Source organism: Mobula hypostoma, chromosome 6 (assembly GCF_963921235.1).
Source record: "Mobula hypostoma chromosome 6, sMobHyp1.1, whole genome shotgun sequence".
In the NCBI taxonomy this organism is placed as follows: Eukaryota; Metazoa; Chordata; class Chondrichthyes; order Myliobatiformes; family Myliobatidae; genus Mobula; species Mobula hypostoma.
In genome coordinates this window covers 154,145,620-154,165,176 of record NC_086102.1, presented here as the reverse complement: position 1 = coordinate 154,165,176, position 19,557 = coordinate 154,145,620, and the positions used below count along the sequence as shown (strand labels likewise).

General features: G+C 40.8%; 1 protein-coding gene across 13 annotated transcripts in view; it reads left to right on the top strand.

Moving 5' to 3' along the window:
- LOC134348516 (PTB domain-containing engulfment adapter protein 1-like) overlaps positions 1-9,963 on the top strand; it is a 436,378-nt gene extending 426,415 nt beyond the window's left edge. For all 13 annotated transcript variants that reach the window (XM_063052010.1, XM_063052016.1, XM_063052011.1 and 10 more), the window contains one exon: positions 5,462-9,963. In XM_063052010.1, coding sequence (XP_062908080.1) covers positions 5,462-5,533 — 72 coding nt within the window. In that variant the 3' untranslated portion in view covers positions 5,534-9,963. The remainder of the gene's footprint in view (positions 1-5,461) is intronic.
- The last annotated feature ends 9,594 nt before the right edge of the window (positions 9,964-19,557 follow it).

The following is a 19,557-nucleotide window of genomic DNA, read 5'->3' as shown; positions in this document are numbered from 1 at the left end:
TCCTAATCAGACCCTGACTATCAGATAATTATATATACCATCTCTAAGAGTACTTTCCATCAATTTACCCACCACTGACGTCAAACTCACAGGCCGATAATTGCTAGGTTTACTCTTAGAACCCTTTTTAAACAATATAAACAACATGAGCAATGCGCCAATCTTCCGGCACCATCCCCGTTTCTAATGATATTTGAAATATTTCTGTCAGAGCCCCTGCTTTTTCCACACTAACTTCACTCAAGGTCCTAGGGAATATCCTGTCAGGACCCGGAGACTTATCTACTCTTATATTCCTTAACAGCGCCAGTACTTACTCTTCTTTAATCATCATAGTTTCCATAACTTCCCTACCTGTTTCCCTTACCTTACACAATTCAATATGCCTCTCCTTAGTGAATACCGAAGAAAAGAAATTGTTCAGAATCTCCCCCACCTCCTTTGGCTCCACACATAGCTGTCCACTCTGATTCTCCAACGACCAATTTTATCCCTCACTATCCTTTTGCTATTAATATAACTGTAGAAACCCTTTGGATTTATTTTCACCTTACTTGCCTGAGCAACCTCATATCTTCTTTTAGCTTTTCTAATTTTTTTCTTAAGATTCTTTTTACATCCTTTATATTCCTCGAGCACCTTATTTACTCCACGCTGCCTATATTTATTGTAGATGTCTCTCTTTTTCCAAACCAAGTTTCCAATATCCCTTAAAACCATGGCTCTCTCAAACTTTTAACCTTTCCTTTCAACCTAACAGGAACCCTCAAAAGTTCACCTTTAAATGACCTCTATTTCTCTATTACATCCTTCCCATAAAACAAATTGTCCTAATCCAATCCTTCTAAATCCTTTCGCATATCCTTAAAGTTAGCCTTTCTCCAATCAAAAATCTCAACCCTGGGTCCAGACCTATCCTTCTCCATAATTATATTGAAACTAGTGGCATTGTGATCACTGGACCCAAAGTGCTCCCCAACACATACCTCTGTCACCTGACCTATCTCATTTCCTAACAGGAGATCCAACACTGCCCCTTCTCTAGTTGGTATCTCTATGTATTGCTGCAAAAAACTATCCTGCACACATTTTACAAACTCCAAACCATCCAGCCCTTTTACAGTATGTTTGGAAAATCAAGTTCTTGTACTTACTACAAATATCTGCTATCTCCTTACAAATTTGCTCCTCCAATTCTTGCCCCCCATTTGGTGGTCTATAATACACCCCTATAAGTGTTACTGCACCTTTTCCATTCCTCAATTCCACCCAAATAGCCTCCCTAGACGAGCCCTCTAATCTATCCTGCCAGAGCACCGCTGTAATATTTCCTCTGACAAGCAATGCAAAACCTCCCCCTCTTGTCCCTCCGATTCTATCACACCTGAAGCAATGAAATCCAGGAAATTTAGTTGCCAATCACACCCCTCCTGTAACCATGTTTCACTAATAGCTACCACATCATACTTCCAGCTATCAATCCATGCTTTAAGCTCATCCACCTTTCTTATAATGCTCCTAGCATTAAAATAAGTGCATTTAAGAAATTTTCCACCCCTTACTCTCTGTTTATCACTAATGGTGCAAACAACTTTACTATTTTCTTTTTCTTCCTTCTCCCCTACACCTGTTCCTACACTCTGGTTCCCCTCCCTACTTGTATCTAGTTTAAATCCACTGGAGCCTTTCTAGCAAACCTATCTGCAAGAATATTTGTTCCCCTCTAGTTCAAGTGTAAACCATCCCGCCGGAACAGGTCCCACCTTCCCTGGAAAACTGCCCAATTATCTATAAATCTGAAGCCCTCCCTCCTGCACCATGTCTTCAGCCACGTGTTGATCTGCGCTATCTTACTACTTCTAAACCCGCCTGCACATGGGACTGGTAGCAGTCCTGAGGTTGCTATCCTGAAGGTCCTATCCTTTAACTTGGAGCATAACTCCCTAAACTCACCTTTCAGGGCCTCCTCACTCTTCCTACCCACGTCATTTGTCCCTACATGGACCACGACATCCAGCTGCTCACCCTCCCTCTTGAGAGTACTGAGAACTCGATCTGAGATATTGCAGATCTTGGCACCAGGGAGGCAACAGACCTTACGGGATTCTCAATCTCTTCCACAGAACCTCTTATCTGTCCCTCTTACTATCGAATCCCCTATCACTACTGCTCTCCTCTTTTCCCTCCTTCCCTTCTGAGCTGAGGGTCCCGTCTCAGTGCCAGAGACGCAACCACTGCAACTTGTCCCTGGTAGGTCATCCCCACCAACGGTATCCAAAGCAATGTACTTATTATTGGTGGGAAAGGTCGCAGGGGTGCTCTGCTCATTCTGTCTACTCCCCTTCCCTCTCCTGACAGTCATCCAGCTACCTATCTCCTGACTCTGAGGGGTGACTGTCTCCCTGTAACTCCTGTTTATTTCTGCCTCTGCCTCCGGAACGATCTGAAGTTCATCCAGCTCCAGCTCCAGTTCCGTAACTCGGTTCGTCAGCTGGATGCACCTTTTACAGGTGTAGTCATCACGGACGATTGTGCTCGCCCTGACTTCCCACATACTGCAAACGGAGCACTCAACTGCCCTAACTGGTGCCTCCATTACCTACTCTTAAGGTAATTAGATTTATTAAAGGAACTTACCCAGCCTTACCTAAACTCTTCCTCAGCCTCTGCTCGCCGGAGCCTCAGGAGCCAAAGGCTTTCTACTCTGTCTGCCTCTACTCCATCACCCACTACAACATCGCCCGCTCTGTTAATCTTCTCGCTTTTAAACACTTCTGCTGCCTCACGGTCTGACTTGCACGCGCTTGCGCAGTCATGCCCCGTTCAACTGCCGAAGAAATTGATGTGGGAGTCGAGGGCAGTCTGCGTTCACAAGTTATTGATGTTTTTAATAATGAAATCTTGCAGAAGTATCATCCCTTGTGTATCTTCTTCCTCATTGTGAACAGAATCAATTATAATGGTCCACAGACCATCAGCTGAAGGAACTCAACAGGAAAAGCAGCATCTCTAAGGAGAAAGGAACTCTCCACATTTTGGATCAAACCCCTGCATCAGAACTGATTGGAGAGTTAAGGTAGCCAGTAAAGAGCAGAGAGGAGAATGGTGAAACAGAAGCATTTGATGAACTGAGGGACAGGGGTGGGGTTGGGTGATGTTCAGATAGAACTAGGCTACTAGGCTTGGAAGGGGAGGGGTGGATTTGGGAGATAGAGACAGGAGTATGATAGAGGGACGCAAGCAAAAACAAGAGGAACATGGAACTCAGAGGTGGTGGGGGGAGAATGAAAGTGGAGACTGCTGCTGGAGCTTGATGAGCAAAGGCAATCAGTGCTGGAACCTGATAAGTAAGAAAGTTCATAATGGGAACTATTATTGGGAAAGGTGAAATGTAGATGGTACCAGGACCAGGTGAGGGAGGGGAGGAGGTGAGCTGGTGGGTGAAATGTATGGGTAGTGGGTGGCTGGAACTAGCAAGGGGACAAAAATGAGTGGGCATGGAGCTGGAGGGGACTGTGGGAAAGGTGACAAAAGTAAGGGGACTGGAGAAGGGGCAGAAGGAGAGAGGAGAGAGAGCCAGAAGCTGGGGGCACTGGGACTGAAGGTTACATGAAATTGGAAAATTCGATGTTTATATCTTTGCATTGTATACTACCCAAGTGCAAATTGAGGTGTTCCTCTGGTTTGTGTTGGGTCTCACCTTGGCAGTGGAGAAGGCTGAGGATGGACAGAGGATGGATGTGGGAATGGGAGGGGGAATTGAAAAAGGCCTGCAGCTGGGAGCTTGAGGCCATTGCAGAGCACATGTTCTACAAACTGGTCACCTAATCTGTGCTTGGTATTGTCAGCATAAGGGTGGCCACACCAGGAGCACTGAATGCAGAAGAGAAATAAATGTATGTACATCTTCGCCTCATCCCTGAAAGGGGTGTCTGGGTCAGTAGATGCCTATCGCCCCTTTCCACTCTCAGTTCTGATGCAAGAATCTGACCCAAAGTATCGACGGTTCCTTTCACCCCACAGATGCTGCTCAACCTGCTGAGTTTCTCCAGCTTGTTGCACCAGATTCTGGCATTTTCCATCTCTTGTATCTCAGTTAAAATGATCAAATTTGATTTTAAACAATTGTAAAAAGGGAAAAAAAGGGTTGTTAATTCATATTTTTTAAAAATATTGATGTAGGATTTTGAGAGTCTTGAAGTAAGATAACAAAACAAACCAAGTTATAAAAATCACAATGATTCTTGGAATTTGGGCACCCATAACAAAAAAAAACAAGCAATTTACTAATGTTCATGTTCAGAAACATATATAAATGAGGAGCTAGTTTTCATGTTTTCATATTTAACAGATTCTGACACATAGTCCCTGTTTATACTTGTATATAAATCCAGAAGTTTCACATTTCCTACAAGCCATAAATAAAATTCATTTTAAGGTGGCTATTTTGCATATTATATTCATAGTATACATGTCAGCACATTCTGGGCTTTCTGCTTCCATACTGCCCTTGCGAAGTTGAATAGTAGTGCATTTGCTCTACTCCACAGCTAGAGCTGATTCCATAATGAACAGTTGAATTCACATAACTGAAGTATCCTTTCATTTGAACAACATTACTGACCTTCACTAGCATTGCATCATTCCCTGAATCTCTTATGTTAATATTCAACTTTTAATTAATTTCCATTAAAATGTTTTCGCCTGCCTCTAAATCTGGAATTAAGACAGTTCATATGTACCTTGGATTCTGCAACCTGCAGCCTAGTCCTGCCACTGTGGGCTGCTGGGCTGTACAACAGTTGTATTGGTTAGATGTTGGGAGTCACATTGCCATTAAGTGCATAAGAAATTATTATTTCTTTCTTTTTGTATTTGCACAGTTTATTTTTTTTTGCACAATGGTTAAATGCCTAATTTGATGTGGTCTTTCATTGATTCTATTATGGTGTTCATTCTATTATGGATTTGAATATACTGTACCCACAAGAAATTGAATCCTAAGGTTGTATATGGTGACATATATATACATTGATAATAAATCTACTTTCAACTTTTTGAATTGTGGGCTCTCTGCAAGTAATGAATGTGAGGTGTGAAATAGGACCAATATAATTTGGCCCAAGGTTTCAAGGTGCTGACTTTTCACTTGAATTATATTATTACATTTATTATGTGTAAAAGTCTGCTGTACTTGTGGCTAAAATAATTGATGTTCTAAAAATGTGAGTCGTTTCTTTTTTTTTGCTAATGATATTTAGTTTAAATTGTTATCATCTTACAATCATTATACTGTTGCTTGAAGTTGAATAGTCCACAGCTTATTGTATTGATAAGGTAGATTTCAAATTTAAACTTCGAATCATTGTACAAAATTGAGTTCTTGATTTTGAATCTAACAGGCTGTTAAAAGCACAGCTATAATTGCTGTAATTTTAACCTCTTCTTTTCCACTTTCTAGGAGGGGTTCAAAATGGGACTAACTCTAGAAGGCACTGTGTTCTCTCTTGATCCTCTGGACAGCAGATGCTGACATGAAGGAACTAAATATTTGCACATTTGGATTGAAGACACAGAGTGCCAGTGAAGTGCCAAAATGCATTTGTTTTCCATACTGTTCGATAAATCCTTCCAGATCCAGATTAGAATTTAATTCCTCTTATGTTCTTTCTCTTTTAAGTTGTGGAAAAATAACACAGGAATGTTGCTGACAATTAATGTTAACACACAATGTGTTCTATGCAGCTGCCTCTCTGCTTTTAATTCCACTCTTTAACAAAAAGATTAAAATTAGAAACACCAGTGAACTTTGAGGATCCTGATTGCAAAGGGTTTTTTTCAATGAGTAGATGAACTTAATTTGTTTCATCTATTGTTTTTACATACGGATTTCACTTTATTTTTTAAACTGCATTTAATGATAACTAACATGCTTAAACTTCAAATATATTTCTTGCAGCAATGAGAGGGATGGATGCCTAGGAGTACCACAAAACTCATTTTTTATTGGGAAGAATAACCTGCACATTGTAAAAACCTTGTATATTCCCTTTGTACTATTATGTTTACCCAGTCTTAGAAGAGTGTATTTTTATATGTTTATTTTTCAGTAGTGTGTTAAAAATAGTACAAGTAATTTGATACAAAGAAACTTCTTTGTAATTACTTCATTATTTCACCTAGGAGGAAGATGTAATAACTGGATTATATGCTGCCTAAACTTTACTGCTAAGACTAAATTTTATTCTAAACATTCAAATTAGATGTTGTTTGGGTATATTGCTATTACAGGTCCACAATCCCTTATCTGAAATCCTTGGGGCCAGTTACATTTTTCGGAATTCAGAATTTTTCGGATTTCAGACTCCACCCCCCCCCCATGATACCAAAAAACACGTATGCTCAAGTCCCTTATTTAACCTGTCTCAGTGTGGTGGACTTTAGGACCCAGCGGCGCACCAAACCTACGCACATCCTTCTGTATACTTTAAATCATCTCTAGATTACTTATAATACCTAATACAATGTAAATGCTATGTAAATAGTTGTTATACTGTAATGTTTACAGAATAATGACAAGAAAAAAAATTATTTCCAACAAAACATTCAATAAAACATAAAAATATACAGCTTCAAACGAACCGAATTAAACACATGATAAATGACATTGGGATAAATGTAGAATGTCACTGTCACCATAAAACATCAGTAACTTGTCTTTATGTTTATTTAAATCATATACAGTGGTAGTTCCAACACTATATTCTTCAGTCAGACTCCACACAGACACACCACGATCAAGCTTCTGCAATAACTCCACTTTCTGCGTTATTGATAATGACAGATGATTCCTTCTCTTTTTCTCAGTGTTATCCATAGGGGTATCTGCAGCTCTTTTTGACATTTTAACAGTGAAATTAAACACAAAGTCAACAGTGAACACAAAATATCAGCGAACAGCAAATACACGTGTAACCAGTATGAGCGCTGAGTCACAACTGACGTCTGGCAGCCTCTGTCAGTGCTGCCACGTCACACCTGAGTGACGTCAGTTGTTGGCGAAATAAACTTCGGTTTTCGGAGCTTTCTGGATTTCAGAATTTCTGATAAAGGAATGTGTATAGATGTAAATTCTTTATCCATCTGACCAACTTTACAAGTGTTTATAAGATTTATTTTTCTTGTTTGAATGTCTTACCAGACTGATTATTTGCCCTTTGTGATATTTCGTTTGTGATGCTAAAACCTTTATGTTAATCCTGGTCATCGATCATGGATGCATGGAAAAGCAGGCAGCATAAATGAGACCTGAACACTTTTAACTTCTAAGCCTCACTCGCACAGACCTCATTGGTCCCTGGCTTAAAATCTGTAGGAAGTGGTAGCTGGTTGGAAGGTGAGAGCAGGTGATTGAGCAATACAAGATATTGGTAGGGACATTTTCTTGCTATTTTCTCTGAGCAGGAAAGCTACAAGGCGTTGCGTAGACTCCTGTTCTGTTTGTGGAAAGCACAAGGTCCTATTTCACCAGTGACTCTGATTCAGCTCTGAATTAGGTTATTATTAGAACTTTTGGCAAGAAAGTAGATCATCAGCACATAAATTCAACTACTTAGTATTAGCCAGGTCTGCAAGTGACGGCATTGGTGTCCTCTGGGTGCTCCGGTTTCCTCCCAAAGATGCACCACTTGGTAGGTTAATTGGTCATTGTAATTAGATGCTGTTTGGGTATATTGCTATTATATAGATGTAAATTCTTTGTCCATCTAACCAACTATGATTAGGTCAGGATTAAATTGGGAGATTGCTGGGCGGTGTGGCTCGAAGGGCTGGAAGGGCCAATTCCACGCTGTATCTCAATTAATTAATTAATTAAGTTGGATTCACTCTTTTAGAGGCAGTTTTAACTTAGACAAAGCACTTAAAGATACAGAAATCCATCTGACCATTCTACTCATTCTTGTGTATATGCATCTGTTGCTTCTAACAGATCTTTTATCTCCACTGCCATAACCCAAGGGCCACTTCAAATAAGTTATCTCTCATATAAATATATGATCTGTTACATCTGTGCTTTTACTAATTAATAGCCATTATTTATACAACTTCTGTAGTTTACTTTGAAAATTCTTTTCTATTCAAATCAGTATCCCCGTATCAGCCTACTCATTTGCTTCTTTGAAACTGGTATCCCTACAGTTTTGGACATTTTACATTACTGTAGTTTAGATCAACGTAAATGATGTTTCCAGAGATTTTGATTTCTTCTTTGTTCTAACTTAAAAAAAAACTGCGGTTGCATAACAAGTTACCCTTGTCATAGTTTTGCCCACATTTGGAATGAGTTTAAATTCTTCCATAGTTATTTTGACTTCATTGTCAAACCTCAAACAGATCCCTCAAAACCAACAACCAACAGCATGTACGTAATATATGCATATATATGCAAAATCTAGATCTAAAGATATAATGGGTCATATGTTCACTGTTCTATGCTGGCCCGTGCAAAACCAAGCCAATTATGTCGCTGGCTATGACTAATTTCTGGGTATACAGAAAACTCATTCCCTCGCTTTCCAACATATCTGCATTGTCCTCCAAGTTTTACCAACTCAGTTTTAGCCCCAAGCATTAATCATTTAGCCTTTCACAGCAAATCCTTTCAACGTTCTGGTATTTAAAAAAAAATCCTGCCACAGATCAATTAAGCACAAGCAATAATTGCAGTTTGATCTCTACATATAATTATGGTTGTTTATTATCCTCCCAGGTGTTTGTTATATTTAAATTGTAGATCTAAGGTACATTATCCTTAAGTGTAGAAAGTCTGATTCTTCAGTATTATACAAAAATGAAGAGATGTACAATGAGGATGGATCAATTAAATCTGGCATTCCCTTTAGAGAATTGTATTTTTATGAATGATAATAAATGTAACTGTAAGCTTTGCCAGTATTTCATATAACCATCTTTCTTGTTTGCAATATGCAAATGTATGAAGTCTTCCTAATCCTACCTGTATCTGTATCACAAGCTATTTTTTTCTTGGTTAGTCACATTGAATGTCTAAATGCTTCAAAGCCTACTTATCAGCAAGATCCATATATTTGTCAATATTTTCCTATGCTGTTTATATTGTGAAGATAGCATATTGTATTACTGTTTACATTATCAGTGACTTGTTATAATTTTTTTTTAAATGTAAGTGCATCTGTCACATATCTGTGTAGACACAGATTTTAACCAAAAATAGGCAGTTTTACATATGTAAAATATAAATGCATATGAATTTGCTCCTTTCTTGTTCTAAAACTTTGCGATTTGTCAGCATATAGATATTGTAACAGCTTAAGCATCAATTGGATTAACTGCTAGCGAATTAATCCACTTTTGATTTTGTGAAAATCTCCAGCAAATTATAATTTAGATTCATAACTATTTCAGTGTTACGCCAGTATCTGGTAATATTAAATATACATAAACATTGTGCTGAACCAAAAAAATGTTAGTTTTTCTAATGGATGCATATTGTTGTATCTCTCGTCATTTTGGAAGATGGAGGCAGACAAAATCTACAGTACAGTAACAAAAACAGAAATGCTGGAAGAATTCAGGCAGTGATGCATTAGCTCTGGCAAAAGAAACCAGTGAACATTTTGGGTCAACAATTCTAATTCAGAGCTGGAGGGCTTACAGTTTTCAAAGCAGAGCCGGATTAGAAAGAGTGAGGTGTAAAACAAAATGCTCTGTGGAGATCGGTTATGGCAGATCAGATGACAAAAACCACACATACCAATGATCTGCAAGGAATTTTGAAGAAACTGGGTACAAAAGGGAATTGAGTGTGATAACAAGAGCATCAATGCGGCGTATCTATAGTACAGTGTATCTTTGTAATGCCTGTTATAATGTCTCCTTCATTTTCCAATAAACTTCAGATAACAAACAACTTAAATTGACTAACTCAATCTTTTGATTCCTTGCCAAATGTTCTTGAATGCAAATGTCATGTACGTATTATTTTTCTAATCTGATTTGTGAAATTGATGAAAGTAAATGCAAAAATAAGTTTAGTTACATTGCATACAGTTAGCCAAATATTGTAGTTCTGAGTGTAAAGATATTACAGAGAAATATTTTAAAAATATAGATTTGGCGATGTTGGTTCTGCAGTGTGGAATTTGAATCAGAATGTCATGTCATATGAATGCACTGTTAAATTGTCGATTACTAGCAACATTCACTCTTGTCCAGTGAGAATCCATGGTTGTTAATGCCTTCTAGTACTTTTCAGCAGAGCTTTTGCCCGATGCTTTCTTCACCTCACCCAGCAGCATTTGGAGCCCCGTTCCAGTCCTCTGCAAACCTGGCACCTTACCAACATCTGGCTCTGGCTACACAACTGAACCTAGTCACCCTTTGCCACAAGCAGACACCAGTGAGGACTTTGGTACACTAACACAGTCTTTAGTTCAAGTTCAAGCTTAATTATCTTTCAATGTAAGTGTTGTTCAACCATGTATGAATACATCCAAATGAAACAGTGTTACTCTGGGACCAAGGTGCAAAAAAACAGTACCAACAATCATACACACCACAAGGTACATGTGAGCTAACAGTAAAATCCAGTCCAAATCCTTGAATGTTGCAGCAGTCCTCAGTCGAATACAATATAGCTTGTCTTCTGCTGAGTAAACGCTGGAGAGCAGCACTGACTCTGGCAGTCTGATGGAACACCTGACTGAGGCCTCCCCCTGGGCATTCACTACTAAACCAATGAGTTGGACCTGCAACTTCCCACATCGCCAATGTCCAACAGGGTCCTGCAATCATAAGAAAAGCAGCTAAGATGATCACACACTGTCAGGCTGCACATCTCCTTTGTGCACCGTGTTACGTACCCCGTAACTGGGTTGCCAAACCAGCAGAAATGGAACGCTCGTTGGAGTCTGTGATTACTAGGAACTAATAAAGTTTTATTAAAGACATAAGTAATACAGTACCCTAATCGTAAGGATATCAATGTAACAGGTTAGCAATGATAATACACACATATACACAGAAATAGGGTAATAGGAATCAACCAAGCTCTATCGCAGTCTAGGGCTAAAATGATCAGTCTTAAGTGAAGCAGAGTTCAGTTTAGTGCTGTTCGAAGTAATCGCTGTTGTTGTACCGTTGGGGAGAGACAGAGAGATGCAATTTGGTTCAGGCAGACCTTTGATGTCTTCGCAGTTGGTTTCGGGCAGACCCTTTTATGTCTTCTAATCCCCGCTGTGGTCACCGACTGTGACCCCTCCATTCCGTGTACGACCATTCTTCTGTGGTGAACCCGGCACCCAGGCAAGGATGGACACACAACCCAGGTTCCCACTAATCGTACCTTTACACCCTGTGAGCCTCTGGTCGGTTCCCGCGAACCGGACCTCCAAACTCCCACCACTTGTCGGGGTACACTTCTCTTTCCAGGGTCTTGTGGTCTTGTGGTGTGTTGCATGCCTTAGCAAACCTGCTCTTTTTATCCCCCTGCTGGGGTATCACCTGTCCTTCAAACTTCAAACAGTTCAGGTTCAAAGCAACCGGTCTGTCAATGTTCTGAATTGTGTTTCTTTCCCGTTAATCTCTCTCTCCTCTCTTATTAGCATTTTGAATGTTTCTCCATTGTCTTTCTTATCTTTCTCATTAGCATCAATCGTCCGATAGCTTTGCTTGGTGTCACAACCGATGCCACTCTGTTGCAGGCAGCAGCACAGTCCGTACTAAGTCCAGTTTCTCCACCAACAAACAACTCACTGATGAGGTAAACTTGCAGTACTTTGAGTTCTTAATGTGCAGCAGGATCTTGCAATTATATAAAAAAAATTAAAAAAGACAATAACACCTTGGTTTGACCCCATAGAAGCTGCTGCATCCAAGTGCGCCACCATCTTATCAGTGGTTAATGGGGAAAAGATTACTTAAGGAACCTGCACTATCTTGAGCAAGCATCTCAAGGCAATGGTAAAAAATATCAGTAACTCTATGTCCATAAAACCTACCAAATTGACTGGAAGGATATGAGAACTAGCCTCAATGTCCTCTCTCGCTCCAACAGCACTCGCACTGAGGCCCTCATTGTCAGTTGCCTCTGCTAGGAAGGCCACATCATTTGCATGCCTCGTACCTGACTCCTGAAACATGCTCTATTCTGAGCCAGATGGACAGAGGAGCAAATTTCAAGAACGTGTGCAAGATTCCCACTGACCCCCCAGGAATCTCTGACCTATCTCCACTTCAAATGGAGAATGAGCTTTTAGGATAGCATTAAGCACTACAAAGCTCTACATTAATACAGAGGCCCTCCCTTAGGGGCAGAATGAACGCATCACCTTGCAAACCAACCACTTGTCAGCATCATTAGTCTGGGGCCGAGGACTGGAAGGTGCCCTAAGGAGGCCTGACTTTAGCAACTCGACGCAGCATTGTACCCATGCACTACTGTCCTGAGCTGGGTGAAGTATGTGTTTTTCCCTCTGCTATATGAGATACTTTTCTCAGATATATGTAGTACTCCGCTATCAGCTGTACTTTTTCTTAATTTAAGGTGGTTTAAGTAAACTTAGAAGTGCTTCAGAGTGCTTCATACCTTAGGGAATGGCTACAGCACTGAGGGATCAAATTTACTTGGTTTTTGTGGCTATCAAAAGTAAATGACAGGCTGTTTGATCTGGCCCTGTATTTCAATGTAACAATCTGACCAATGCTAGATACTCAGCTCTATCAATCTGAAAGATGCCACGGAGAGAAGAGCAGGAATTTTGATCTCTGGGATGATTGTGATATTAAATGAACTCTTTTTAAATAAAAAAAAGAAATACCTGAATCATTAACATCATAAATGCTTACACACAATCTAGTGTTTGTAATGTCGGACAAGGTATGAGGAAATTGCTTGGTTTATCTCAATTCCCATCATTAGGGGAGATGCTGAAAGCTTTAGCAGGCTGAAAAGTAGGTAAATCTCCAGGTCAGGATGAAATTTATCTGAGGCTGCTTATAAGAAGCATTAGATTGCCGTGGGTCTGGATGAGAATTTTCAAACTTCACTTGCCAAAAGTGAGATACCAGATGAATAGATGGTGGAAAATGTTGTTGGTCTTTTCCAGAAGGGCAGTAGGAAAAAGCTAGGCAGTTTCAGATCTGTAAGCCTAACATCAAGGATGTTATTGGAAAATGTTCTGAGGGTCAGGATTAATAATTGTTTGGAAAGTCGCTGCTGGGGACAGCGGTGGAAGCAGATTCACCGACAATATTTAAAAGGTGTCCAGAGGAGCACTAGAGTCATCTAAGCATGGAAGGTTATGGGTCAAGTGCTACAAGATGGGATTAACACAGATGGGTGATCACTGGTCGGCATCGGCATGGGATGAATGATCTGTTACCATGCTGAGTGACTGGTTCTATTTAACTCTTTATGGACTTACTGACCTGTTACCAAAATTAATGCACAAAATCTGGAGAAATCCTTAAGCCTCTACTGTATATAAGACCATAAGATGTAGGAGCAGAAGTAGGCCATTTGGCCCACCAAGTCTGCTTCACCATTCAATCATGGGCTGATCCAATTCTTGCAGTCATCCCCACTCCCCTGCTTTCACCCCATGCCCTGGCTAATCAAGAACCTATCTGTCTCTGCCTTAAATACACCCAATGACTTGGCCTCCACAGCTGCTCATGGCAACAAATTCCACAGATTTACCACCCTCTGACTAAAGTAATTTCTCTGCATCTCAGTCCTTCAATCCTGAAGTCATACCCTCTTGTCCTAGAAACCCCTACCATGGGAAATAACGTTGCCATATCTAATCCGTTCAGGCTTTGGAGCTGAGAAAAATAAAATAAAATAAATAAAATAAAATAGGAAAATAGAGGGCTATGGGTAAGCCCAGGTAGTTCTAAGGTAAGGACATGTTCGGCACAGCTTTGTGAGCCAAAGGGCCTGTATTGTGCTATAGGTTCTCTATGTTTCTAGGCTTTTTAACATTTGGAATGTTTCTATGAGATCCTCCCTCATTCCCCTGAACTCCAGAGAGTTCATCCCCACAGCTGCCAGATATTTCTCATGCAGTGGCCCTCTCATTCCTGGAATCATTCTCGTGAATATTATCTGACCTCTCTCCAATGTCAGTATATCCTTTCTAAAATAAGGAGTCCAAAACCAAACACAATACTAAGTATGGTCTCACGAATGCCTTATAGAGTTTCAAATTCACATCCCGGCTCTTATATTCTATACCTCTAGAAATGAATGCCAACATTGCATTCGCCTTCTTCACAACCAACTCAACCTGCAGGTTAACCGCTAGCGTATCTTGCACAAGGACTCTCAAGTCTCTTTGCATCTCTGCATTTTGAGTTCTCTCCCCATCTAAATAATAGTCTGCCCATTTATTTCTTCCACCAAAGTGCATGACCATACACTTTACAATATGTACAAAAGTTGCCTGCGGAAATTACCTAAATTGGTAAATGTTAGCTTTTTAAAAACATTTCTAAAATAGTCTTTATTTGTGATGTATAAAAAATATCAATGTCACCCACCTTATGTTTCCATCCTTCCTATTAGATTCAGCAAAGGATTATACGAGGCATTCAAACAAGATGGGAGAGACCGCAACCCTGTCTAACTCCAGACTTGATGAGGAAACTGAGTTTCCCACCCATTAATTTGCACTGCGCTACGGATATCTGTGTTAGAGCAGTTGGACCCAATTTCTGAATCCCTCTCCCAAAGCATGTCCATCATGTATTGTACATGTGTGATATTCTGCAGGAAACCTCCTCCTGGTCCAAAGTGATCAGACAGGCATTCACCCCTCTGTCCTGAATATAAGCAAAAGTGATCGTGGGTAGCACAAGGCTGTTAGAGCAGACGTGACCTCGTTGGTGAAGGCTTTGGATAGAATCTTACAATCCATGTTCAACAGTAAAATATGTCTCCAGTTCCTGATGTCCCTCCTTTCCTCCATCTGCTTGTTGATAAGGGTGCTGATGCTATCGCTTGTGGAGTTTAACATCCTGCACTTCCAACAAGTCCATGCCTATCCAGTCCCATAGAGCCAAATACAATTAATCCCTTCTGGGATTTATTTTCATATCTAGGGAAGGGATGGAGACAGTCAGCTCCTACAGGGATAGTGGCTGATCCGCACTCTTGCTTACTATCATCTAGCATCTCCATGATAGGGGGCATGAAATTTTGAATGGCTGAGTCTGTGGTCTTTCTGTTATACACACCAGCATAAAGGGATCTGCAGATCCTTGATGTGTCTCTGTGAAGATGCTGCTGATCCATCTTTCTAAAGCTGTAGATCACAGCTCCTACTGTGAACCCAACAGAAGAAATAGGTTGATCACATCCCATCCTGTTCCACAATGTAGATCTGGACTCTGAAGATGATCTTGAAGGATTCAGAGGCAAAGAGCACACCTAGCTGGCTTGTCACCTCTCAGTATTCCTGTCTCACATCTACCTCCCTCGACTACCATAAATGAAGTTGCTGTTTCTGGCTAGGGTTTGTGCAATTCCATCTGTCTTTGCCTTGCTTTCTGTACACCCTTGAGGATGAACTATATTGCCTTCTTCGGTTGCTTTACACCATTGAATTGGAGAGCCAAAGAGGTGTTTCACAGTTCCACAACCTGTGTAATCTCTCTTTAGTTCCTTGATGTTTTCTGGGATCAGCACATAATATTCAACTTCTTCACCTCTTTTTCTGCCTTTAGGTCCTCCTGTAGGAGACAGGATGTTCAAAAGGAGGCTGCGGTCAGACAACACTGGTGGATCTGACTGTGACTGCCTTCAATGTGAAGAGCAAGTCTATCCAGGGCCATACCGAGTTTCCTGTTCTGGTCCTAATGTGTTGCGCCTGCACTCTAGGGGCGTTGAAGGTGTCACACACTTGGAGTGGAAAGGCAACTTGGTATGGCCCTGGATAAACTTCCTCTTCACATTGACGGTAGCCATGGTCACGATGCTGCCTAGATTAAAGAGAATGTGCTATAAGGGGAGGGTGGATAAACTTGTGTTGCTTTCTCTGCAATGGTGAAGGCTGAGCAGAGACCAGATAGAGGTTTATAAGATTATGAGAGGAATAGATAGAGTGGACAGGGGGTATCTGTTTCCCAGGGTTGAAATAACTGATACCCACAGGACATGCATTTAAAGTGAGAGGGGTTCTGTTCAAAGGAGAAGTGCAGGGCAAGTTTCTTTTTTACAGAGTGGTGGTGGTGGAGGTATTCAAGAGGTTCTGGGGTAAGTACATGAATGTGCAGGAAATACGAGCATCCAGACATTGTTTACGCAGAAGCGAGTAGATTAGCTGGGCATTTCATTACTAATTTAACTAGTTTGGCGTAACATTGTAGGACAAAGGCTTGTTCCTATGTTGTACTGTTTTATGCTTTATCTTTCCAGCACAACAACTAATTATAAACCAAAATTCAATGTTATCTATAAGAAAAACGCATAAACTACCCGTTGGTAAAGCAGTGGACAAATTAAATGCTGTTTTAGGAGTTTGCTGCAGGAAAGGGATTGGCCATACTGCAACATGTGGCTTATTTCCTGGAATTCAAGGTCATTTTATCATCTGACAAGCTGTTGGAGGACCCATCTAGCAGCAGGAATCATATTTCAACCACGTAGACAGCTCAGGCAAAGACTATTGTCAATCTAATTTCAGGACGATGTTCTCTAAATTACTATTCAGTATAATCTCCCTTCACTTAACTATCTTGATGTCTGGGAATCTGTTAGCTTGCCCAAAATATTTTCCCTCTAAAGCATGTGTGCAGTCTGGCTATATAATAAGGGACGGAGATCAAGCTCAGATCTTTTGTGTCTCAGTGTGGGATGCATATCACTAAAACCGACAAATTACAGCAGACCAGAAGTTAGAGGGACGACTTGTCAGAGGGAGGACACTTGGAGAGCCGTAAATCAGAATCAGAATCGGGTCAAGAAATTTGTTAACTTAGTGGCAGCAGTGGTCATGAGCTTTGGATTAATTATGGAGAAGGATAAGAATTCCAAAATAGCATGTCTAAAATGCAGGAAGGCCATCTTTATCCTCTCATCCAAGAGGCAAATGGAAGCTCAGTAGTTGATGTACATTCAAGAACGAGATCAATAGATTTTTAGATACAAAATGGGAATCAAAGAGTATATGGGGTGAATACAGGAACACTGTAGAGGTGTTTTGAATCAGCTTGGCTTTAAAGAATGGCTTACTCACATACCTTTGCTTTTAAAACCCTAACTCCTTGGAAAATGTAGAAGATGTTTTTATTAATAATAATGATAACTTATTTACAGAGCACTTTTCACACCATCGATGAAGTTCAATGTACAATGGGATAAATTGCAAACATGAAAATAAAAGACAAAACAATGTTCTTTATAAGTAAGGTTAAATATATAGGTTTTCAGTGGTGTTTAATATTGTCAGCTGACACTGAGTGCCACAGTTTAGGAGCGCAGTTCAAAAAAGTTGACCTGCCAGTTTTCTTTAGAGGTAAATTGTTTCAATGTAAAAGACCAGTGAAAAGATCTGAGAGCTCAAGCAGGAGATTATAAAACAACATTACAATTCTGTGAAGTACCCTGGTCCCAGACTATTCAGAGCTTTACAACCAAGTAAAAAATTTAAAATCAATTCTAAGGTACAGGAAGCTAATGCACAGTAGCTAAGATGGGTGTGATATGCTCCCCTATCCTGGGTTTTAATTAAAACACTAGCAGTGGCATTTTGAATGAGCTGAAGTTTGTCAATCGCTCAGAGAATAGTACAGCCCAGTACAGGCCCTTCAGCCCACATTGTTGTGCTGACCCTCAAACCCTGCCTTCCATATAACCCCCCCACCTTAGATTCCTCCATATACGTCTAGTAGACTCTTAAATTTCACTAGTGTATCTGCCTCCACCACTGACTCAGGCAGTGCATTCCATGCACCAACCACTCTCTGAGTAAAAAACCCTCCTCTAATATCCCCCTTGAACTTCCCACCCCTCACCTTAAAGCCATATCCTCTTGTATTGAGCAGTGGTGCCCTGGGGAACAGGCGCTGGCTATCCACTCTATCTATTCCTCTTATTATCTTGTACACCTCTATCATGTCTCCTGTCATCCTCCTTCTCTCCAAAGAGTAAAGCCCTAGCTCCCTTAATCTCTGATCATAATCCACACTCTCTAAACCAGGCAGCATCCTGGTAAATCTCCTCTGTACCCTTTCCAATGCTTCCACATCCTTCCTATACTGAAGCGACCAGAACTGGACACAGCACTCCAAGTGTGGCCTAACCAGAGTTTTATAGAGCTGCAACATTACCTCGCGACTCTTAAACTCTATCCCTTGACTTAAGAAAGCTATCACCCCATAAGCTTTCTTATCTACCCTATCTACCTGTGAGGCAACTTTCAGGGATCTGTGGACATGTACTCCCAGATCCCTCTGCTCCTCCACACTACCAAGTTTTCTGCCATTTACTTTGTACTCTGCCTTGGAGTTTGTCCTTCCAAAGTGTACCACCTCACACTTCTCCGGGTTGAACTCCATCTGCCACTTCTCAGCCCACTTCTGCATCCTGTCAATATCTCTCTGCAATCTTCAACAATCCTCTACACTATCTACAACACCACCAACCTTTGTGCCATCTGCAAACTTGCCAACCCACTCTTCTACCCTAACATCCAGGTTGTTAATAAAAATCACGAAAAGTAGAGGTCCTAGAACCGATCCTTATGGGACACCACTAGTCACAATCCTCTAATCTGAATGTACTTCCTACACCACGACCCTCTGCTTTCTGCAGGCAAGCCAATTCTGAATCCACCTGGCCAAACTTCCCTGGATCCCATGCCTTCTGACTTCCTGAATAAGCCTACCATGTGGAACCTTGTCAAATACCTTACTAAAATCCATATAGATCACATCCACTGCACTACTCTCATCTATATGCCTGGTCACCTCCTCAAAGAACTCTATCAGGCTTGTTAGACACGATCTGCCCTTCACAAAGCCATGTTGACTGTCCCTGATCAGACCATGATTCTCTAAATGCCCATAGATCCTATCTCTAAGAATCTTTTCCAACAGCTTTCCCACCACAGACGTAAGGCTCACTGGTCAATAATTACCATAATTATATTGGAAGGCCAGTAAAAAGTGCATTGCATAATCTAGTCTATGCGATATAAAGGCAAAAATGATTTTTTAAGGATCATTACATAACAGAAACGGATGCACAGTACCTTTACAATATTTCTTAAGTGTAGAAATGATGCTGTGGTCACTTTCTTTAAAGGCATCCGTTAGTCTTGTGAGACCATGGATCTGCGCCTGGAAAGTCTTCACTCTCCAGGGCGTAGGCCTGGGCAAGGTTGTGTGGAAGACCGGCAACTGCCCATGCTGCAAGTCTCCCCTCTCCAGGACACTGATGTTGTCCAAGGAAAGGGCAAGGGCCAATACAGCTTGGCACCAGTGTCGTCGCAAAGCAATGTGTGATTAAGTGCTTTG